This window comes from Trifolium pratense, linkage group LG6 (genome assembly GCF_020283565.1).
Source record: "Trifolium pratense cultivar HEN17-A07 linkage group LG6, ARS_RC_1.1, whole genome shotgun sequence".
Taxonomy (NCBI): domain Eukaryota; kingdom Viridiplantae; phylum Streptophyta; class Magnoliopsida; order Fabales; family Fabaceae; genus Trifolium; species Trifolium pratense.
The window spans coordinates 12116237-12139316 of NC_060064.1; the positions used below are offsets into that span (position 1 = coordinate 12116237).

Here is a 23080-nt window from a genome sequence, read left to right on the forward strand (position 1 = left end):
AATTCAATTAAGGACACTGATATATTTTACTATATATAGTTATACATGTCGTGGTATTTTATTCAACTAACACAGATATTGGAACAAAGTCAAGCATAATATTTATACCTTAAAGAAACACCAATATCATTCAATCATGTGAAGTTTTCAGTACTACATCAAGCAAGTTGAGAATGCATTTTTGTCGAGGTCTGTAATTCAACACATACAAGAAACTTGTTGTTTTTATTACAAAAGGGTGGTTCATGCAACAATTCAATATGAAGATAATATCGGACACACTGCTAATTTGGAGAAGAACATAATAAAGAAGATATGACAGATCTTTCTACAAGTCAACTTCAAGTAAAACTTTTGATCAACTAGTACTGAAGATTATTTGGTTTTTCATCTCTATATAATTGTCTTTATGAGGGGGAGACACAAATATGCACTGCACTCTTTTTCCCTTCACCATGGTTTTATCCCACTGGGTTTTCCTGGTAAGGTTTTTAATGAGGCAGTTCACACACAAATGATGATGTACTCTTTTTCCTTCACTAGGTTTTTTTTTTTAGAGAAAGAGTATCCTTCATGGACATTCAAGGGGGAGTGTTATGAATAATATGTAATGAATGTCCATTATTGTGTAGGTTTTCTTGTCCCCTAATTGTGTTCTATAAATAAGACACATTTGTTACAATGTAAAGCACACTTGTGAATAGAATAATAACAATGGTCTATTCCTTTCTCTTCTCTCTTTCTCTTCTCCTTCTATATTCTTGCTATTCTTTAGAAATAGTTCATAACAATTGTTGATTTTTCCGCATTGTCTTTAACTTGAAATTAAGGTAAACTTGACACCTAAAAGTAATCAAATATGAAACTCGGAAATATATTTACATATATAATAATTGTTTTTAGAATGAATGAATATCGTTTATTTTTAGTCAAAAAAATAATTGTTTAGGTTTGGTCTAGTGGTGAAAGGCTTGAGTAGTACTCTCTAGGTCCTGGGTTCGATCCTCAACTCTATAAACAAAAAAAAAAAAAAAAATGTGTCTGGAACAGTTATTGAGGTGGGTTAATATGTATTTACTAGTATTTACATTTTGAAAACTAAATTATAGAAGAATATCGTCCTTCCTATTCAATCTTTCATTTTATTTTTGGCGTAACTAGATATCCTCAGTGCGGAACTTTAAAAATTAATCATTCGAATTTTATGTGACCTAAAATGGGTAATAAACTCTCAGCATAGCCAGAAAACAAAACCACACATCCAAAATAAACTAAGAACATCTTGGCCTAATACTTATATGAAGTAAATGAGTATCAAAAGTATGTAGATATAATGTTTGACCGTATGAAATTCAATGTTTGGCTTCTTGAGAAGAAGTTTTCTCTCCCGACCCCCCCCAATTCTTTTATACCCCCCGAAAATCCCATTTTGCCCCTTGCGGTATAAATTTTTTTTGCCAAACGACTTCGGTTTTTAGAAACCGCAGGCCTAGGACTTCGGTTAATATAACCCGATCGATGAAAGACTTCGGTGAACGTTAACCGAAGTGTTTCTGTATATAAATACTCTACTGTCACTTCTTATTCTACACAAAACGAAATTTCAAAAAGGTTACGGAAAGAAGAACGATTTTTGACGCATTTGAGGCTTGAAATCAAGATTGAAGCATCATCTAATGGATTCAACACGCACCAAAGCACAAAACTCAGGTAACCACCGATTTAAATTCGTTTTTTCTTGCTATCATAGGCTCTGTTTTTCGCAGGTGTTCTGACAGTAACCCTTCGGGGAATATAAACCGAAGTCAAGTTATGTGACCTTCGGTTTATACGAACCGAAATGTTGATCCTCTGCGTTAGGCTTAGGCTTGGCTTGACTTGACTTCATATTGACTTATAAACTGTACTTCATATTGACTTGGCTTTATTTTGGCTTTATTTTGGCTTCATAGTGTCCTATGTGTTTAATTAGTGTTGTAATAGGATTGTAAATATTATGTGTGGTTGATTGATTGTTTTTTCATTTGCGTATGCTGTAGTTACGGAAGGCGAAATTAACGAAGTTGTCGAAGTTAGGCGACCTGTTGTGCTTGGCCTTTTTGCAACGGCCATTGTTCCATCTGGTCAACCAAGAAGTCCTCCTAATGTGCCGCAACCGATAGAAATTGACACATCGTCTCATTTTGCGACTGATAGGGAAGAGAACGACAGAGATGAGTTGATCAAATGGGCTCGAAGCGTGTCGCAAAGTTTAAGGTTCGCAATTATAGTTAGGCGATCCGATTCGGGCGAGAAGAGAAAGGCTCAATTGGTGTTAGAGTGTGAACGTAGTGGGAAGTATGTTCCAGCCAAGAAGAAGTTGAAATCCGATACCTCCGGAACAAGAAAATGCGAATGTCCTTTCCGACTCCGTGGGTATTACAACAAGGCAACAAAACTATGGCGTTTGACTGTTGTCAACGGTATGCATAACCACGAGTTGGACAAAGGGCTTGAAGGGCATCTCGTGGCAGGGCGTTTGAAACCGCAAGAGAAGGATTTTATGGACGAGATGACAAGGAATGCGGTGGCTCCAAAAAACATATTGTCCACATTAAAGGAGAGAGATCCGGAAAACAAGACCTCTGCAAAGCAAGTGTACAACGCTCGTCATAGGTACAGAGTTAAAATGAGGGCGTCCATGACTGAGATGCAACACTTATGCAAGAAGCTTGATGATAACAAGTACTACTACAAGTATCGGACGGTTGTTGAAAATGGAGTAGAACATCTTCAAGATATATTCTTTGCACATCCGAGGTCCATAACTTTATTGAACTCTTTTCATACTGTGCTGATGATGGACTCCACATACAAAACCAGCAAGTACAAAATGTCGCTGTTTGAGATAGTCGGATTCACTTCGACCGAGAAGACATTCAACGTTGCTTTTGCCTGGCTCAGTAACGAAAAGGAAGACAACTTTATATGGGCTCTGCAACAACTACGTTGTTTGTTAAGGCGTGAGACAAATTTGCCGAAGGTTATCTTGACGGATCCAGATTTAGCTTTGATGAATGCTATTCCGGCTGTGTTTCCAGAAGCGGCGGCGTTGGTTTGTCGGTTCCATGTTAAGAAGAATGTGAGGACCAAGGCAGCCGAGCTGGTCAAGGTGAGGGATGGGGAAAAGGTCAAGGCGGCGGACATGAGGGAAAGAGTCTGTTTGGCGTTCGAGGATGTGTTAGATTCGTCTACTGAGGCCGAGTATACTGAAAATGTTATGGCTTTTAGGAAGTTATGTGAGAGGTGGCCAAAATTTGTTCGGTACGTTGAAGAGACAATTTTGGACACCGACAAAGAGAAGCTCGTGAGTGCATGGGTGGACAAGTATATGCACATGGGCAACCATACGACAAATAGAGCCGAAAGCGCACACGGTGTTTTGAAAAGTTACTTGACCGACGGTCTCGGTGATTTGGTGAAGGGTTGGGAATCGATTCACAGAATGTTAGGCAATCAATTCACCCAAGTGCAAACTGAATTTGGCCAGAACATGTCTGTGTATGGACACACATACCGGAAGAAAACACTTTACTCGACTTTGATGTTTAAAGTCTCTAGACGTGCAATGAGATATATCCACACTGAATCAAAAAGAGTCGAGTTTACTGCTATGGATAGCATGAAGTGTGGTTGTCTGATGAGGACTAACTACGGGCTGCCATGTGCGTGTTTGATTGCCAAGAAACTGCACCACAATAGGCCTATTAGACTCGATGAGGTTTACAAACATTGGAAGATAATTTGTTTCCAAGATGAAGAAGTTGGTGGCGACGTCGAGGACGATTATGCGTGCACGGCAGAGTGGCAAGCAATTCAGGTGCGTGTTTATTAAAGGCATAATACACTTATTTTACGATTTTACGATCATTATGCGTTGGTTTTTAATTTTTAATGGCATATTTTTTTTTTGTTTGTTTTAGGAACGATTGAGGACAGCTGATGTAAGCATGAAAAATGAGATCCGAGATCAACTCCGCAAGATTGCGTATCCTACAACCACCGATGTGGAGCCTCCGACCACAAATGTAAAATCAAAAGGGGCTAAAAAGAAAAAGGTGGTCCGTGGAACAAGATCCACCAGCAGAGATAAGTCTCGATGGGAGCATGTTGAAGAATATTTCACGGAGACACAAGCGTCGCAATCGTCAAAGCCGTCTCCGTCAATTCCGTCCCACTCAAGGCCATCATCATCACAACCTACCGCATCAAACCCTATGCCTACGGTGTCTGAAGCTCCGCTCACTGTGTCCAACCCATTGCCACTAACCTCATCATCTCAAATTTTTGGAATTAACCACATGCCAAAATTCATGCATCCCTTCATTGAAGATATCATCAAGGTGGACGGCGACGGCTATTGTGGTTACCGTGCCGTTGCATTGGCTCAGAGAGGCAACGAAGATGATTTTGAACTGATACGGTGCAACATGAGCAGGGAGTTGCGATTGAATAAGGATATGTATGTTGCTATATTTGGTTGCGAGGAGCGTTACCAATATATCTGTGATGCACTACTCCCACCCCCGAGGACGAGACAACGTACTAGTACTAGGAATAGTGTTGCACCGATGGATAAATGGTTCACGTTGCCGGATATGGGACATATCGTGGCCACCATATTGGATACAGTAGTTGTTCAGCTCTCCATACTTCAAAACGGCCCTTGTGAAACTTTTTTCCCATTGCGTTCCATTCCGTCACCAAACCCGTCTTCAAGGGTTATTTGCCTTGGCGCGTTACCGGATCACTATGTTTTGGTAAAGCTTAAAGTTGGGTGTCCGATACCCAAATCAAACAAATCGTGGAAGCAATATTGTGCTAAACAAAGTTTGGGCTGGGAAGCTTCATTCACATCTGCGCAGCATAAGTTCGAGGAGATGATGAGCACCGAGAACGTTGTCATCGTCAAAACAGTTGGTGCAGGCAGTAGAGAAACTCCGTTGGTGATTGACTGATCATTTGGCCTATTTTGATGTATTTTATGTTGTTATATATTTTGATGTAACTAACATCCATTTTGTAATGAAATGATTCGAGATGTAATGACATCCATTTTGTTATGAAACATATTGGAGTGATTTGGTGTTGTTTAATTGTTTGTGTCGATATAATGATATTGGTGTTTGAAATAATTTTAATGTTGTATACTTGTATGAAATTCTTTTCCAATATGAATGTGTCTGGATGAACAGCATTAACAATGGATTTCGCGTGGATGTCATTCCATGGAAGGTCGTGAGTTACAATATCATTGGTTGTCATGAAAATATATTTCGGTAACTAGGTACCGGAATTTACCCAGATTTCGGTAAATATCTGCCGAACCAGCCTATTTCCAGTGAACAACCGAAATTTTCGGTAGATTGGTACCGAAGTATGCTGTTATTCCGGCAAATAGTTACCGAACTAAATATTTCGGTAAACATCTGCCGAATCCTACAAATTCCAGTGAACCACTGAAATATTCGGTAGATTGGTATCGAAATAAGGGGGTATGACAGTCAACTTCGGTGAATATTAACCGAACTCATAAACTTCGGGGAATGCGAACCGAAATGTGTTTAAATTTTCAACTGTTTACTGGGGGTATAAAAGAAAACTGGGGGGTAGAAAAGATGTAAGCATATGCCTAAAAACTTGTTAAAAATCATATAAATAACTTAATTGATACGAACCCGTCAAATAATTTATAGTTGAGATTACACCGACACTTTTTGTGGTCGAGATTGGACCGACAATTTTTATTTTTTATTTTTTATTTTTTATTTTTTTTTGTGGTCAAGATTACACCGACATTTAGTTGTGGTTAAAATTACACCGACGAAATTATGTGGCCGTAATTAGATTGAATGTAGTATAAAACCGCCGTATGTGTATAGTTGTGAAAAACACGTTTTCACAATTTCGCAAAATGAGTGCTTCAAATCGGTCTGTTAATAACAATAGGGCGACATCTCATGCATTTTCAGTTAAGTTTCGCGGTAACGACGAGTTGTTCTACGTTGACCTGTCGAACAATTTGACGACTATTCAAGCTCTTAAACGCCAGATCGAAGTCATGTATCGCTTCAAATACGGCAGACAAATCAAAATAGAAAAAATTGCGTATTACGAATCGACAATCGATCTGGCCAGTGATAATGTCGGTGGATATGATGAGCAACCGCGAAAATACGAGTGGAAGGAGTTGAAAAATGATGACGATGTGAACGAAATGTTCAATGGGGTAGAAGTGGATCCGAAGTATCCACGTTTGTATGCTACCTTAGTAGTTACAAACTGAAATTTGGTTATTCATGTTGTTGAATTCTCAGTTATGTTGTCGTTGCATTTTCGTTTACGTTATCGCTGATTTTTCAGTTATGTTGATGTTGACTTTTTAATTAATGAATGCTTTTATGTTGCACGTTTTTTATGCTCCATCTAAATTTTCTAAACGCTCGCCAAACGAATCAACACCCACCTACCGTGTTGTTATCGTTTTGTTTTTTAATTTGCCTAAGTGTGTTTTCCTTTTCATCTTTGTTGTGATTTTTAGTTTGCCTAAGTGTGTTTCATTTTCTTGAAGTTATAATTAATACTAGTCGGTGTAATTTCAAAGATTTCGGTGAGATTGAATACCAAATTTTATTTCGGTAAAAGCATACCAAATTGTTCCCAGATTTCGGTATTTAGGTACCGGAATTTTGACTCGCTCACTGGAAATTGGTAGTTTCGGCAAAACTTTACCGAACTCGGTATTTCGGTAACTGAAACCCGAATATTACCCAGATTTCGGTAATATCCTCCCGAACTTTTCTCTGGCTCACTGTTTTAGTATGTTTCGACAGAGTTTTACCGAAATATATCTTTTCCCAACAAATGACTTTAAACTATGTATCACCCGTGGGATCATATCCACGCGAAATCACCTGTTCGGATATAATCGTATTTCAAATGAAATTCATACATTCCAATCCAAATCCAATAAAAAAACAAATTAAAATGGAAACCGCATTCAATATAAATCCATGTTCATACATCCCAAGCAAAACGAAATTATACAGACAAATTGTTCCATTGTACACGGTAGGTTTAAAAAAAAAATAAAACATAGCGAAAACAAAAAATAAAAAACTACAAGCTGCTTGTTCCGGCATCTTCCGTTGTTGTCTTCTTCTTCTTCTTCCTCTTCTTTGTTCCTTCACCCGAGTCTCTTTTCCTCTTCCGTCGCACCAAATATGCATCTACAGGCTCCAAATCAGTGTAGGCTTTTTCAATAACCACCAAAGCATCGGCCAAATTGAGTTGACCATCGAGCGCTTTCCTCAAATCCGCTCGAACCTTCTTAGTCACTTCAGACACGTCGCATTCACCGCTCACGTTGTCCTCCTCAAGGTTAGCATGTGTTGGTGGATCCGCTTCAACCGGTGGCAATATCTTCGGATGAGAAACACGGTATAACCATGGAATGTATCCGGGTACGGTATCAAATGCACGCACAACTTTTGGTCCTCGCATCTCCTCTGTCACATAGTTGGCAGTCAGGTAGGAAGCAAATGCATCAGCAATCGTAAACCGATTCATACCAGCCTTTGCAGATACATCAGGGTGCCTAGGGATAGACTGGACATGTCCGAATTGTCGGAGGACACGCTCTGGCAAGTGTGGATTGATAATAGCACTTCCACACATAATCCAACCAGTGTACCAACTGATATCTTGAAAGGGTCTGGTTTGCCGGTGCTCCTCATATGGGCAAAACACCACTTCATCCATGCGCATTGTATCCAATGCGGACCTATGCTCCCCTGGAAATTTTGGTCCTTTTAAAGGCAAAAATCTTGCCGCATAGGGATTGTCGTGGATGTATTTTGGATCAACAAAACGTCCACCAAAAGTTTTGAAATGCGCCATAATCCAGGCCTATTGAAAACACATGATATGGGTAAGTAAAATATTTAATTATAACAACTGATATTTAGTTAAAAGGCAAAACGCATTTTGAGTTTGTATGTATACCTGAAATAGACAATTACCATGATTTCCACATCTCGGGCGGCTTGCAGCATCCAAGTAGTTGTACAGATATGCCAGCCCAGAAGCACCCCAATTCCATGTGTTAACTAAACTGAGGTCTCGCAAGTAGGTAAGAAAAATGACGTCCACGTACTGCATACTTTTGTTGGTGAAAATGGTTGCACCGATCAAGTATAGCAGATAACATCTAATGGTGCATTCCCTGAGGAATTCAACATCTTCAGCAGGCTTCTTTAACCTTTCAGCTTTCAAGGCATCCCTCAAATTATCGATATACAAATCCTTCAACGTCTTAAACCCTATATGTGCTCCTTTCATTTTTTTAAACTCCTTCTTGCACTTATTGATAGGGAAGTTCAGATACTCTACGCACATCTCTTCACCATCTTCCTTTGTACATGACGTTCCGTTGTGGTCGAGCATTTTTCCGGTAATCGGAATATGAAGCAATGAGGACACGTCGTCCAAGGTTATAGTCATCTCACCAATAGGAAGATGGAAAGTACCGGTCTCGGGATGCCATCGCTCTGCAAATGCTGTCAACAGCCCCCAATCGGTGTGATTGTAACTTGTCCGCCGCAAGGTTTCGAGTCCGGACGCATTAACGACATTCCAAAACCACGAGTACTCTTTCGAACATATCTTGAATTTATTGATTTTTTTCCCGTTGTTCATTACCCTCAAATACCGGGATTGGAGCTGCAAAACATTACACTTCATTACACTTCATAACAATCGACATCGAAAATAGGTTGATTCGGCAGAAAACTACCGAAATGTATATTTGGTTACCAGGTACAGAAATCTACCCAGATATCGGTACGTGGATACCGAAATTTTCATTGGTTCACTGAAATTAGGTTGATTCGGCAGAAAACTACCGAAATGTATATTTGGTTACCAGGTACCGAAATCTACCCAGATATCGGTACGTGGATACCGAAATTTTCATTGGTTCACTGGAATTAGGCTGATTCGGCAGAAAACTACCGAAATGTATATTCCGTTACCAGGTACCGATATATACCCAGATATCGATAAATGGATACCGAAATGAATTGCATAATTTTCTTTTTTTTTTTGGGTGTTGCACATTTATGTAACGTCATAAAATATCATAACATAGCTGAGTATTAGACACATCACATTAACGGAAATTAAAAAAAGGTAACGGATAATTAAACGTAGTCAAATACACCAAATTGTTGAAATCAAACTACATCCAAATTCGACAAATTTAAATAATAAAATTACATTAAACAACAACTGAGTTACAATATTAGCTAAGCCTACTCTCGAGTGTTGTATCGTCTCCCTCTACCCCGCTTAAGTCGCCGACACGTCAAAACAGGGTTAAGCAAATTCAAAATCCTCCGCAAAGTACCATGAACAGGAGTTCCTTCCACCGCCTCACCTTCGCGAAGTGACCTCTCCACCTCATCCCTAACACCACGGCATACCTGAAGCATATTAGGGTCATTCCTTGCTTCCGCGGCCTCTATCAACACCTCTAAGTTAGGTGGCCTTGGTGGTGACGCCGGAGCTTGTACGGGTCGCATAACTGGATGTGACACTTTGTAAAACCATGTCATGTATCCAGGTTCATGGTCCCATGCGCTAACCACAGCCTGACCCCTCATCTCTTCAGCAATCATCCTCAAATCCAACTCCTCCATAAAAACGCGATCAATCTCACATAGGCTCATCCCCGGAGTCGCAGACAAATCCGGTTTTCTTGGAATGCCTTGGACATGTTTAAATTGTCTAAGCACGCGTTCAGGCAAGTGCTTGGCTTTCAAATTACCACATCTCAACCATCCAGAAAACCAGCATGAATTTATCAAAGGGCGGACATGTCGGTGATCATCATATGGACTGAATACGCAGCCGTACGTCTGAATATTATCCAAACTGTTTCTATAGCTACTTGGTTCCCTATGTCCAGCTCCGGGAACAAACTTTGCATTTCGAGGCATGCCCTCAGAATAGATAGGATCCTGCGCCCACACACTAAGTCCCGGAAAATGAGAAATTATCCAGCCCTGAAAGCATGACAAACAAGTTTCATTATATTGACGGACATTACATATCATACATGTTGAATAATTTTCGTAAGCGCACGTTTATGTTACCTGAAGCAAAGACATGTACCCAGCCATCTGATTCACTGTCACCAAACACGCATCATCCAGATAATGTTGCAAATGAACCAGAGCAGCAACACCCCAATTCCATTCACGGACAGCCGACAAATCCTGAAAATACTGCAGGTATACTACGTCCACGTAGTAACTGCTTTTGTTGCTAAATATGGTACAACAGACCAAAAATAGCAAGAAAGCCCGTATGGACCTGTCCCTATACAGCTTAATCTCATGCGCCGACTTACCTTCAGCAACAGCTTTATCAGCTAATCCGTGGTTAACACTATAGATATCCTCCACGTCAGAATGCTTCAGATGGAGCCCGTTCATTTTGGCAAAATGACCCATAACAACATTCCGATCAACTCCTAGAAATGAATTAACCATGTCAGGCCCGCTTCATCCCTTGACATTTTGCCATGGTTCAGAAACTTTCCCTCGATCGGAATATGCAACAGACACTGGACATCGTCCAATGTGATGGCCAGCTCACCCAATGGAATGTGGAATGAACTCGTCTCCGTATGCCATCTTTCAACAAATGCCCAGAGGAGCCCGTAGTCAAGCACGCTAAAATTAGTCCGGGTAAGCGGCTCCAAACCCGATGCTTCAACCACATCCCAAAACCACCTGTCCGTGCGGCGGGACGGTTTTTGTATATTAATAACTTTTTTTCCGCTGGCGATGCAACGTAAATTTACCGCTAAAATCTGAAAAATTCCAATAACACAAAAAATTATCGAGCTAACGTAATCACAACATTTTTAATAAAATAATCGTCGTATTTTAAATTGGTTTACCTCTTTGTCATTTGGGTCTGCATACCATATCGGAATAGCCATATGCTTATCGTACTCCGTTAACAAGGACAAATCCGTCGGTCCTCCTCCAAAACCTACTTCATCATCATTACGTGAACACTTTGGTGGTTTTCGGCGTACTGGTTTGCGCCGTTGTTGTCGGGGTGGTTGTTGCGGTGGGTCTTGCGGTTCATCTTGCGGTGAGTGTTGCGGTGAGACTTGTGGTGAGACTTGTGGTGATCCAAGATCATCATAATCAAAACACGCATTTAAAAATTGGTCGGCATCAAATTCATCTTGCACCACCAATGATTGTCCTAGACGTGTCCGTCCACGTGTATGCGACCCACCCGCCTCGGCATCATGTGTACCTTGCCCCGGAGTTGGTCCTTTGCGACGACCTCGTTTGGACGGATGATTTGCAGCAAGCTCTCTACGAGCGGAAGCATGTGCATTGATTGCCTTTCCATGCCTACCCCTAGGTAGATTTTCTTCCATATCTATACATAGATAAATAAATTCACAATCAATACAAACAATTAATCTATGATAAATTCATACTTATAATTCAATCGAACACATGATTCTTGCAACAATGGAAACATAATTCAAATGGAAACATGCATTCATATTCACTCGTACATTTTGACAAACACTTAGAGTACACTATAACTCAATTAGCTTCATATTCACATTTAACTCAATTAGCAACATTCATTCATGCTAGTATGTAACCAATCTAACAACTAACCAATAATCAACGATTCAAACAACATAATCAACAATTTAACTCAATAATCAGATATTGAAATTTTGGAATTTTTATAGGGAAGAACAAAAAATGAATTTGAAATGTCATGGTGATGAGGAATGCATAGAATGACAAATAAAGGAAAGAAACTTACTTGATGAAATGTGATTTGAAGTTGGATGTTGAAGTTGGCCGCAAATGTGTAGAAGAAAGGAAGAGAGGAGTTTTGTGGTTTGTTTTTCAAAATAAAACGAACTTACTGAAATTGTTCATATGTAAGACAACTTCGGTTAATATCAACCGAAGCAACCCTACGGTTAATATCAACCGAAGCAAACCTACATTCGGTTCGCAGTTACCGAACGATGTCAACACCACGTTCGGTTCGCAGTTACCGAAATGTTTCAACATGTCAAAAGACTTCGGTTTTTATAAACCGCAGTACCCCCAAGGGTAAAAACGGAAATTCAGGGGGTATAAAAGAAATGAGGGGGGTCGGGAGAGAAAACTTCTCTTGAGAAAATATCAATGACAGATGGGAGATTATGATGGGAAACAGGGGCTAGCCACACCAGCCCGGCCCAAATATTTTTTTAAAATAATAATAATAATAATTTAATAAATAATTTTACATTATTCTGCATACATATTCGTACAAATATTAATGTAAATATTAGTTTAGAGTTTATTATTAATGATCGTAAGTCTCTCAATACATATTAGTTTAAATATTAGTGCAAATAATAGTTTATAGTATTCAACTTTTTGGTTATACATAGTGTATTATTTTAAGTTGTATACTTTAATTGTATAATAATCAACTTTAACTTTAACGATTGTGGCATATAAATATGAAATGACATAAAATAATAAGTTTAATTTTTTCAAGTAAGAAGATATAGGTAAAATTGGAATAAATATTAATAAGTTATAAGTTAATTGAATTAGTTTATCAAAATAAACTATAAACTAGTAAAAGTTTGAGTTCTATATATTTTGGTCCAAGATAGAATCTTGTGATGTATCAAACAATAGTAATATGTATGATTTCACATAGAATCAATAAGTTATAGTCTTTTCTTTTTTTCGAATAAAAACTTTGTAGTTTTCTGGATATAGTTTGTTAGTTTGTTAATATTTTTTTAAAAAAATAAAAATTTTCTGAATTATTGGTTTGTTGGTGTTTTTTTTAGATACACATATTGTATTAATAATAATAATTGTATATGTTGTTCGTTGTTTAACTGAATTATTAAGATAACGATGATTTTTTTTCAATACTGCCTAAAAAATTTAGCCACACTGGTAATCCATGTCTGAGTCCGCCCCTGATGGGAAACCAAATATCCTTCAATAAACATGGTGTTGGAGCCTATAGCAGAAGTATAAAGGATATAATAGGTGTTGCGATCACCTGTGGTGGCTGGCACAAAATCCGCCATGGCACTGCCATAGCAGAAATTTGACGACAATGGAAAATATTGGGTGTGACCCGATTCTTCTAATTAGTTCAACATATGTTTGAAGGAGTAAAGAAGGCAAACTAAAGTTTTGTGGCAAAGTGAAATTTTTTGCATTTGGTTTGGTAATAAACTATTATAGAAAGAAAGAAAAAAAAAAGTAATAAACTCTCCTTAAGAATTTTAATACTGTTATTAGGGATTGAATTTAGAACCTTGATTAAGTTAGAATAGATCTGTGTCATCTCATCTAAGCTAAGTACTCTTGAGTTCAATCTTTAATTTTAAGTAAATTAATTAATTAATTAATTAATGTATTAAGAAAAAAAACGAAGCTTGTGTTTGGTTTGGAATCCAAAATTTAATTTGAGATGTTTTCTCTCCCCACCCCCCATGATTCTTTTATACCCCCCAATATTCCGATTTTGCCCTTGTAAAAAACTTCGGTTCGCAGAAACCGAATTTTTTCTAGTGCAAATTCAAAGTAAATTTCGGTTTTCAAGGCAAAAAAAACTTCGGTTTCTATAAACCGAAGTTTTTTGCAAGGGTAAAATTGGAAACTCAGGGGGTATAAAAGAATCACGGGGGGTGGGGAGAGAAAACATCTTAATTTGAACCTTGATCAAATGAAAAATTGAAGGCCTGGTTTATTTGAGTCTTGAGTTTGGATTGTATTACCTACGCAAGTTTTCCTTTTGCCTTTTGTTAACCAAATTTTATTTTTTAGTTTTTCTTTTTGCGCCCCCATTATTTCTCATGAGCCCTGCAAAATAATCAAAATACCCTTTAGCTATTTAGGTAGCAAACTAAGCCTGGCTAACCTGCAAACCAATTGCAAGGTGTTCACTAGTTAACCTGGGAGCCATTCTAATGTTGATGTTTGGTTGTTTTTTTGTTGATTTAGTTGCTTATATTTGTTATGCATGTTTATTGAACCGGTGTAATTTTATTGTGTAGGTATGAATAATAAATTAGTGAAGTGTGTAAGAGAGAAAAGGGGTCTTTCGGCCACTGCATCTTCTAGGAGAGAAATCGTGGGGTTGAGTGTTCGCCTCAGTGTCGCAAGCTGTCCAAGTCTGGTCTTGGAGGTGTTCGTTGGTTAACCAACAAACTACAAGATAGTTTGTTTTATACCTAGCAAAAGGTGCAGGGTTTCGCTGGTTAACCAGTGAACCCTTCTATTACAGGAATAGCAAAAACAGAAACAAGAAAGGGGAATATAATGGTGGACAAATTGAATATAAAGATTTTTATTAAAAAATTAGAAAGAAAGTTACATAAAAAACATACTTATTACAAGGTAAATTTTCTCGAAACATAAAACATTAGACATATAAATTATATCAAGTTAGACAGTCCATCGAGCATTTCAAATATAATTCTAATTAAATATAACAATGAGGAACTATATGAAATCTCCCTTCAAAAGATAAGAAGAGAGGTGATATTCATTTTCAGGTGTTAAATAAAATAGTTTGGCCTACAGGTCCCACTTCGGAGTTGCTTACAACATGTTTGCACTTAGCTGGTAAATTTTCTGTTTGCGGTCCTGCATAAATCCACTTAACTGCTCCCACCCCTCTCGGTTAGTCATATCATAACTGGACTGGGCAATGGGCTTAAGGACATAACCGGCAAGCCCAATGAATATCAGAAGGAGAATAGGCCCAAATCAAGTAAATCCTAAATACCCATTAGGCGACACGAAGCCCCGGGCGTGATTAATGATAGCGGGGCAACGCCCAGAAGTTGAATCCCGTACTGTTATAAATATCTTCTTCTTCCTTGTGTTAGCAACTGACTTGGGAAGGAAGAAACCAACTTCCCACAACCGCTATAGCTTGGAGACCAAGGTTTTCATCCCTATTTTCACGCTATACCACCGAAGAAGATGCTAAGGACCGGATTTTTAGGAGCCCTTACTTGGAGAAGAAGACTAGAGGCTCTATAAATAGCTCCATACTTTCATTTGTAGAGGGATCCTTTTTCTGACTTATTAAACTCCCAGGGTTGTTGGGATTGAACCAAGTGTAATCACACCATTTACTCAATAATACAACCCCCTTTGAGTTTTTACCAGAACATTTTGGCGCCCACCGTGGGGCTGCGGTAAAATCATTTGATCCCAGCCTATCACAGCAGTTAGACGAAAAAATCAAACATCTCCACATGGCTGGAGAACATGAAAACAACGATAATTCTAGCGTTAACACCTTGCAAGCCGCCGTCGTAGAAATTCGGCGTTTGCAGACCCAGATCGCGGCTATCGAAGCCGAAAGAACACATGAGAAAGAAAAAGCGAAAATGATTTCAGAAGAGGAGGAAGGAGAGAACATCATGGATGTACAGCCTTTGGCACAGCATTTATGGGATACACAAGTCACAGAAGCGATCAAAGTTCCTCACCTTCCTACCTTTGATGGAAAAACTGACCCTCGAGAGCATCTGATGGCAATTGGAACACAAACTGCCATAATCAATGCTCCAGAACACCTAAAATGTAAACTACTAGCCGGCACCTTCAAGGATGTAGCCTTGCGTTGGTATATGAACCTTCCAAGAAATTCAATAGAAAGCTACGCGGATTTTCACAAAAAATTCGTTCACCAGTTCGCCGGATCGAAACATGTGAAAGTCACGTCAACTAGCCTATTCTCCATTCGCCAAAACCACGGCGAATCGTTGCGTAGTTTTCTAGCCAGATTCAGCGAGGCCACCATCAAGGTCTCAAATCCAAACCAGGAGATGTTCGTGGCGGCCTTCCACAATGGGCTAAGAGCAGGACATTTCAACGAATCCCTAGCCCAAAAACCAGCCTCATCAATGCAGGAGGTAAACAAAAGAGCGGAGTGTTACATAAAGGGCGAAGAAAGCAACGCCGAGAAAAGGCAAAGAGACGCCAAGGAGAAAGAATATGTAGGCCGTGCTACTAGAACCCCAGAACACCCGCGACCAAAAACGGGAAGTCATCAAGGAAACACATGGCAAAGGCACCATGGTAAGCCATACCATCAACCACCAAGAAGAGAGTTCAGGAATCACCCCGCCGAGGAAGGGTTTACGCCATTAAACACTTCAAAAGTGTACGTGTTAAACGAAATTCTGGCCAGTGGTTTGGCAAATCTCCCCCCAAAAAGAGCCAACAATATCCCCATGGGACTCAACGACAATGCCTGGTGCGCCTACCATAGGTGCAGAGGTCATTCTACGGAAAAGTGCTTCCGCCTAAGAGATTTGATCGAAGAACTGATTAAAAGCGGACACCTCCGAAGGTTCATTGACGATGCAGCACAAGGCCGAGTCGTCGTGCCAAAAATCCCCAGGCATGAGCCACGAGATACTCCGGGGCCAAGTAAAGAGCCTCCAAAGGAGAGGATCGCTGTTAATACAATAGCGGGGGGGTTCTCAGGAGGATGGGAGTCAAGCTCAGCAAGGAAAAGATATGTGCGTCGAGCCATCTCAGAGATATATCTCGTGAGACAACCCCAACCACTCGACGTCCCGGATTTGGCATTTACGGCAAGGGATGGCTTGGAGGTAGCGCCCCATGACGATGACCCTTTAGTAATACAAGTCCAAATCCTAAACTGCGATGTAAAGAGAGTACTAATTGATTCAGGGAGCTCAGCAGATATCATGTACTGGGAAGCTTTCAAGGCCATGCAATTAGCGGAAGAACAATTGCAGCCTTACGCAGGAGCTCTAGTTGGGTTTTCCGGAGAGCAGGTAGACGTGATGGGTTACGCCTCCCTACTCACTACCTTCGGGGAGGGAAGTAACGCCAAGACTATCAAAGTGCGATATTTGGTAGTCAAAACTCCGTTCACCTCCTACAACATTATCATAGGAAGACCTGCTTTCAACACCCTAGGGGCGGCCATGTCCACTCTGTACCTAGCGATTAAATACCCTCTAGATAACGGAGGAGTGGGAACAGTTAGAGGCGATCAGATCCTCGCCAAAAAATGTTACGAGTCCAGCTTGAAGATACGGCATCGAGCATCCAATACGAATGGAGCGTCCGAAAGAAGACAAGCCACAGTTCCGGGTGGCATAAACATCATAGAAAATTCAGACATGGATCCAAGAGAAGAATTTCAAGACAGAAGGGTGAGCCCTATAGAAGACCTGGAGCAAGTTCAAATCGGCGATCACCCACACCAAACAACCAGTTTAGGAACAGCGTTGCCCAATGAGGAGAGAAGAAGAATCGTCAAAATATTGAAGGACAACGCTGACCTATTTGCATGGAAACCCTCAGATATGCCAGGAATAGATGAAGGGGTGATAACACATAAACTATCAATATCACCCAACACAAAACCTGTCTCCCAGAGAAAAAGAAAAGTTGGGGAGGAAAGGCGAGCTGCAATAGCAGAGGAAGTGGAGAAACTAAAAGAGGCTGGATTCATTGAAGAGATAAAATATCCCTCTTGGTTGGCTAACGTCGTCATGGTGAAAAAGGCTAACGGAAAGTGGAGGATGTGCGTGGATTTTACGGATCTAAATAAGGCATGCCCCAAAGACCCATATCCTTTGCCTAACATAGACAGGTTGATTGATGGTGCTTCAGGATGCAAAATGTTGAGTTTTATGGACGCCTACTCAGGGTATAATCAAATAAAGATGAACCCTATAGATGCCTGTCATACAGCCTTCATGTCGAATACCTGTAATTATTTTTACAACGTTATGCCTTTCAGGTTGAAGAACGCAGGAGCAACATACCAAAGGTTGATGGACAGGGTTTTCTCCGAGCAAATAGGAAAGAACTTAGAGGTATACATCGACGATATGGTAGTGAAAACTCCCGAAGGAAATCGCCATGACGAAGACCTTTTAGACATCCTGGGATCAGTAAGAAAGTACAACATGAGATTAAACCCAGCGAAATGTTCCTTCGGGGTGCAAGCAGGAAAATTCCTAGGTTTCATGCTCACCAACAGAGGAATAGAAGCCAATCCAAAAAAATGTCAAGCTATCATAGACATGAGAAGTCCTACATCTGTGAAAGAGGTCCAAACTTTGACGGGCAGAATAGCGGCATTATCCAGATTCTTATCATGCGCGGGCGAAAAGGGCTTCCACTTCTTCGCATCCCTTAGGAAGAATGAAAGATTCTCCTGGACGCCCGAATGGGAAGAAGCCTTCAGACAACTAAAGGAATTTTTGGCATCGCCGCCCATCTTGACGCGCCCATTACCAGGTAATATCCTCTACCTTTATCTTGCAGTTTCTGACAGAGCCTTAAGTTCAGCTCTGGTTCAGGAAGTAGAGGGCGAAGAAAAGCCTATATATTTTGTAAGTAGAACCCTTAGAGGAGCAGAAACAAGATATCAGAAGATTGAGAGGTTATCTCTTGCGGTGGTTGTCACAGCTAGAAAATTAAGACAATACTTTCAAAGCCACAAGATAGTTGTTAGAACAGATTACCCTATCAAGAACGTCCTCAGAAAGCCGGACCTAGCAGGAAGGATGGTAGCATGGTCCGTCGAATTATCAGAATTTGATATCACTTTCTCGCCTAGAGGGGCCATCAAATCGCAAAGGCTGGCGGACTTTGTATTAGAAATGTCTACCCCGCCAACAACTGAGAAAGCTGCGACGTGGACCCTCTCAGTAGACGGAGCCTCCAACGTACGGGGAAGTGGAGCCGGAGTAGTGCTGGAAGGACCAGATGGCGTTATGATAGAGCAATCATTACGTTTCGCCTTCAAAGCCAGCAATAACCAGGCTGAGTACGAAGCCTTGATAGCAGGAATGAAGTTAGCAAAAGACATGGAAGTGAAGGAGTTAAAAGCCATGAGTGATTCCCAACTGGTAACCAACCAAGTGTCAGGAAAGTTTCAGACGAAGGAACCACAGTTAATCAAATACGTAGAGGGAGTGCAAAATCTAGCTAAACACTTCGACTCGTTCGAACTAGTTTATGTCCCTCGCGAGCAAAACATGAGAGCAGATCTATTGTCAAAACTAGCGAGCACAAAGAAACCAGGGAGCCATAGAACCGTTATCCAAGAAACGATCAAAACTCCCAGCATCGGCGGAGAAGATTTGATGATGGTGATAGAGGAAGAAGATTGGAGATCGCCCATTATACGATACCTCCAAAAGGATGAATTCCCAAAAGAAAGGGAAAAAGCTTTCAAATTGAAGAAGACGGCGGCATGGTATTCTATGGTAGGAGATAGGCTATACAAAAGGGGATTTGCATCCCCCCTCCTCCTATGCGTCAGCAAGGAAGAAGCAAAACATATTATGTCTGAAGTGCATGAGGGCTCATGTGGCAGCCATATCGGTTCAAGGGCTTTGGCAGGAAAAATATTAAGGGCAGGTTTTTACTGGCCGGATATACACGATGACACCGCCATGTACGTAAGAAACTGTGATAAATGCCAAAGACACGCTAATTTACATCACATGCCTGGAGAGCCATTGAAATCAGTATTATCCCCATGGCCTTTTTTCATGTGGGGGGTGGATATTGTTGGACCATTCCCAGTTGGCTACAAACAAGCAAGATGGATCATCGTCGCCGTTGATTATTTTACAAAATGGATTGAAGCAGAGCCAGTATCTAGTATTTCGGCGGAACAGGTCAAGATTTTTTATTGGAAAAAAATCATCTGCAGATTCGACTTGCCTAAGTACATCGTGTCCGATAACGGCACTCAGTTCGCCAGCGAAAAGGTCGTGGAATTCTGTCGAAGCAAAGGAATCAAAAACACCTTTATATCAGTGGAGCACCCACAAGCTAACGGACAGGCTGAATCGGAAAATAAGGTTATATTAAGGGCATTGAAAAGGAGGCTAGATAGCAAAGGCGAGGCTTGGGTAGCCCATATCTCGCCCATCCTGTGGTCCTATCATACCACTCCCCAATCCTCAACGGGAGAAGCACCATTTACAATGGTTTATGGCTCAGATGCAATGATCCCGGTGGAAATAAATCCTCCCAGTTGGCGCAGAGAAACCATAACGCAGGAGGAGAACGATAGAGCTTTGGAAGAGAACCTAGACATGATCGAAGAAAGAAGAGAGAGAGCACACTTCAGAGAATTCGCCATAAAACAAAGGGCCGCTAGGCGTTATAATACGAGAGTCAAATAGAGAAGTTTTCAAGAGGGCGATCTAGTGTTGAAAAGACCCATGGGAAAGGATAAAGGAGGGAAGTTCGCGGCAAACTGGGAAGGCCCCTTTCGTATACAAGAAGCCTTTGAAGGAGGAGCATATCGCTTAGAGACTATGGAAGGAAGAACCCTCCCCAGGACGTGGAACATAGCAAACTTGAAGTTCTACTACAGTTAGTTACGGAGCATCACACCACGGGCGGAAGAATAAGTAAATTCATTCCTTTTCAGCACTATTTAAATGATGTATAAGAACCATTTTCATTAATAAATAAAAACAGTGAGACACTCTTTTCCCCTGTGCAAACTGGGGTTTTTATCGAGGCTCATTGAATTTCAAAATTTTAGTAGTTTTTATTACACATGTTTTCTTTCACAGTCAAAATATTTACGTCAATCAAGGTCAACCTGATTAAGTTACGGGCTCTGAATAAAAAAGAAAATAAATCAGGGTTGAGAGGCTTTGGCGTCACCCGTAGGGGGCGTCAGAAACAGAAATTAAATCAAGGTTGAAAGGCCCTGGCGTCACCCGTAGGGGACGTCAAGAATAGAAATTAAATCAAGGTTGAAAGGCCCTGGCGTCACCCGTGGGGGACGTCAAGAATAGAAATTAAATCAAGGTTGAAAGGCCCTGGCGTCACCCGTAGGGGACGTCAAGAATAGAAATTAAATCAAGGTTGAAAGGCCCTGGCGTCACCCGTAGGGGACGTCAAGAATAGAAATTAAATCAAGGTTGAAAGGCCCTGGCGTCACCCGTAGGGGACGTCAAGAATAGAAATTAAATCAAGGTTGAAAGGCCCTGGCGTCACCCGTAGGGGACGTCAAGAATAGAAATTAAATCAAGGTTGAAAGGCCCTGGCGTCACCCGTAGGGGACGCCAAGAATAGAAATTAAATCAAGGTTGAAAGGCCCTGGCGTCACCCGTAGGGGGCGCCAAAAACAGAAAATGAACAGCGAAGAAAAGCAAGATTATCAACATCGCCAAGAGGAAAAGCTTGCACGCACTCAAAACAAGGCGACATATCGCCACACCAGCTACAATCGCCAAAAAGGCAACAGGTATAAATTTATTCTCAAACAACTCACAATTATGTTAAATTGTCAAAGACATCACAGGTGTAGGGGTAAAAGTTTCAAAAGCAAGAATGATAAGAGGCATCATATCAAAACAATCCGCGAAATTATGAAGAAAAGACTTAAGGGCGAATGAAGAAATTAATAAAGGACCCAACGAAGGGGAAATTGTTTAAAGCCACAAAAGGGCATACAAGATAGTTACAAAAAAGCCACAAAAGGGCATACAAGATAGTTACAAAAAAGCCACAGAAGGGCAAAAACAAGATCATTACAAAAGAGATCATTCACTGAGGAGGAACGTAGGGAACGAGCTTGCCGTCAACAATTTGGTTCATTGCATCAGCTTCGCCAAGGCGCTTAGCATCGAGATCTGGAAAAAGAAGCTTGACCTGTTCTATAGCAAAAGAAAAGCCCTCGTCATATTGGTTGGCGGCATAAAGCTGAAGCTCTGTGACATCATTCTCCAATCTCGCTTTCTCATCAGCTAGGGTCCCAACAGACAGTACCGCTTCATCCTTCTCCTTGGAAAGCTTAGCAAGTTTCTCATCCTGGGCAGCAGCATTCTCCTTAAGCCTGGTCTCAGAAGCGGCATAGCCTTCCTTAATCTTGGCCAGCTTCTCCTCATACTCTTTCCTCAACCTCTCCGCTTCGCCTTCCTGTTCTTCCTTCAGCTTCTTAATATCTGCCTCCAGCTTGGTCTTGGTCTCAGTATACCTCTTCTCAATATCAGCCAGATTATCATCAACGGTCTTCACCTTTTGCTTCGCCTCTTGGACCTCTTGTTCTTGGCGATTAGTCAGCAAATAGTTGAGAAGAGTGCCCTTAACCTCGTACTCCAAAGCCTTTTTCCTCAGATCCTCAGTAGGAGTGTTGGTGAAGCGAGTCATATCGCCAACCATAGTCACTCCCCTTTCAATAAATTCGAAAGGGTCAAAAGAGCTCCAAGTAAGGGAAGCACCAGCATCGGCGTCTTGAGAACTGGAAGCCACGCCTTTGCCTTTGGAGGCGTCCTTGACAGTTTGAGTAGTACTCTCGACCCTCTGCTTTTTGGGAGGAGGAGGAGCGACACCCTCGGTTTCCTTGGCTCCAGGAGCTGTTTTCCCCGGGATCTCGACACGGATCCGCCCTTCGTGCTTCTTCTTACTTCGCCCTTCTTTGGCAGCAGCTTCCTCCACTTGTAGCTGCTTCAATGGGTCGACCACAGCAACGGCGGGATTGGCCTTCTGTTGGCGAGCTTTTGCCAAAAACGCCAATCTCTCCTCATTCGAGATGGTTCTCATTCTCTCTACAAAAACAAGGAAGGCAAAGAAACACAAGTTAGTAACGAGGCGAGATCAACATTAAACAAATAAAGAAAGATACAAATTCATTACTTACGTAAATACTCTGTCAGGGCCTCACTATTACCCTCACACCTAAGAATGTCGGCGGTATCCATAAGAGCATAGGAGTCAAGGAAGTTGACGGTATCTTGCTCAAAATCGCTTAAGGCCTCAAAGATAGCACCCTTCATAAGCCTAGGGTTATCGGTCCAGTAGAAAGGAAATAGAGGATCATCAACCTCATCATACATCAAGTCAGAAAATTTCTCATCACTACGAACCCGAAAGAAAGAATTCTTAAAGTTCTTGAAGTTGGAAGCGTATAGATTCAGAAG

At 40.9% G+C, this 23080-nt stretch overlaps 5 protein-coding genes across 5 annotated transcripts; 2 read left to right on the top strand and 3 right to left on the bottom strand.

Moving 5' to 3' along the window:
- Positions 1-1605: 1605 nt before the first annotated feature.
- Positions 1606-4997, top strand: LOC123891737 (PKS-NRPS hybrid synthetase cheA-like). Its single transcript, XM_045941635.1, has 3 exons — positions 1606-1710; positions 2040-3859; positions 3963-4997. Exons 1-3 carry the CDS (start codon positions 1677-1679, stop codon positions 4995-4997), a joined length of 2889 nt encoding a protein of 962 aa, XP_045797591.1. The 5' UTR covers positions 1606-1676.
- Positions 4998-7158: 2161 nt separating this feature from the next.
- LOC123891738 (protein MAINTENANCE OF MERISTEMS-like) lies at positions 7159-8736 on the bottom strand. Its single transcript, XM_045941636.1, has 2 exons — positions 8044-8736; positions 7159-7947 (listed from the first exon to the last, which is right to left on the bottom strand). The coding sequence occupies exons 1-2, from the start codon at positions 8734-8736 to the stop codon at positions 7159-7161; spliced, it is 1482 nt and encodes a 493-aa protein (XP_045797592.1).
- Positions 8737-9350: 614 nt separating this feature from the next.
- LOC123891739 (protein MAIN-LIKE 1-like) lies at positions 9351-10535 on the bottom strand. The gene is made up of 2 exons (XM_045941637.1): positions 10194-10535; positions 9351-10103 (listed from the first exon to the last, which is right to left on the bottom strand). Exons 1-2 carry the CDS (start codon positions 10533-10535, stop codon positions 9351-9353), a joined length of 1095 nt encoding a protein of 364 aa, XP_045797593.1.
- A 38-nt stretch (positions 10536-10573) lies between these two features.
- Positions 10574-12052, bottom strand: LOC123891741. The gene is made up of 3 exons (XM_045941638.1): positions 11911-12052; positions 11006-11505; positions 10574-10915 (listed from the first exon to the last, which is right to left on the bottom strand). The coding sequence occupies exons 2-3, from the start codon at positions 11501-11503 to the stop codon at positions 10574-10576; spliced, it is 840 nt and encodes a 279-aa protein (XP_045797594.1). The 5' UTR covers positions 11504-11505; positions 11911-12052.
- A 3333-nt stretch (positions 12053-15385) lies between these two features.
- On the top strand, positions 15386-20326 carry LOC123891742. Its single transcript, XM_045941639.1, has 3 exons — positions 15386-15940; positions 16046-19587; positions 19849-20326. Exons 1-3 carry the CDS (start codon positions 15386-15388, stop codon positions 20324-20326), a joined length of 4575 nt encoding a protein of 1524 aa, XP_045797595.1.
- Positions 20327-23080: the final 2754 nt, after the last annotated feature.

Excerpts from the sequence above, each read along its gene's own strand:
- LOC123891737 (XM_045941635.1), top strand. The coding sequence starts at position 1,677 with ATGGATTCAACACGCACCAAAGCACAAAACTCAG. Across the intron at positions 1,711-2,039 it reads CACCAAAGCACAAAACTCAG|TTACGGAAGGCGAAATTAAC; the intron begins GTAACCACCGAT and ends CGTATGCTGTAG. Across the intron at positions 3,860-3,962 it reads CAGAGTGGCAAGCAATTCAG|GAACGATTGAGGACAGCTGA; the intron begins GTGCGTGTTTAT and ends TGTTTGTTTTAG.
- LOC123891738 (XM_045941636.1), bottom strand. The coding sequence starts at position 8,736 with ATGAACAACGGGAAAAAAATCAATAAATTCAAGATATGTTCGAAAGAG. Across the intron at positions 7,948-8,043 it reads ATGGTAATTGTCTATTTCAG|GCCTGGATTATGGCGCATTT; the intron begins GTATACATACAA and ends TGTTTTCAATAG.
- LOC123891739 (XM_045941637.1), bottom strand. The coding sequence starts at position 10,535 with ATGAACGGGCTCCATCTGAAGCATTCTGACGTGGAGGATATCTATAGT. Across the intron at positions 10,104-10,193 it reads GGTACATGTCTTTGCTTCAG|GGCTGGATAATTTCTCATTT; the intron begins GTAACATAAACG and ends TCATGCTTTCAG.
- LOC123891741 (XM_045941638.1), bottom strand. The coding sequence starts at position 11,503 with ATGGAAGAAAATCTACCTAGGGGTAGGCATGGAAAGGCAATCAATGCA. Across the intron at positions 10,916-11,005 it reads CAGACCCAAATGACAAAGAG|ATTTTAGCGGTAAATTTACG; the intron begins GTAAACCAATTT and ends GGAATTTTTCAG.
- LOC123891742 (XM_045941639.1), top strand. The coding sequence starts at position 15,386 with ATGGCTGGAGAACATGAAAACAACGATAATTCTAGCGTTAACACCTTG. Across the intron at positions 15,941-16,045 it reads TCAGCGAGGCCACCATCAAG|GAGGTAAACAAAAGAGCGGA; the intron begins GTCTCAAATCCA and ends TCATCAATGCAG. Across the intron at positions 19,588-19,848 it reads ATACACGATGACACCGCCAT|ATTCGACTTGCCTAAGTACA; the intron begins GTACGTAAGAAA and ends AATCATCTGCAG.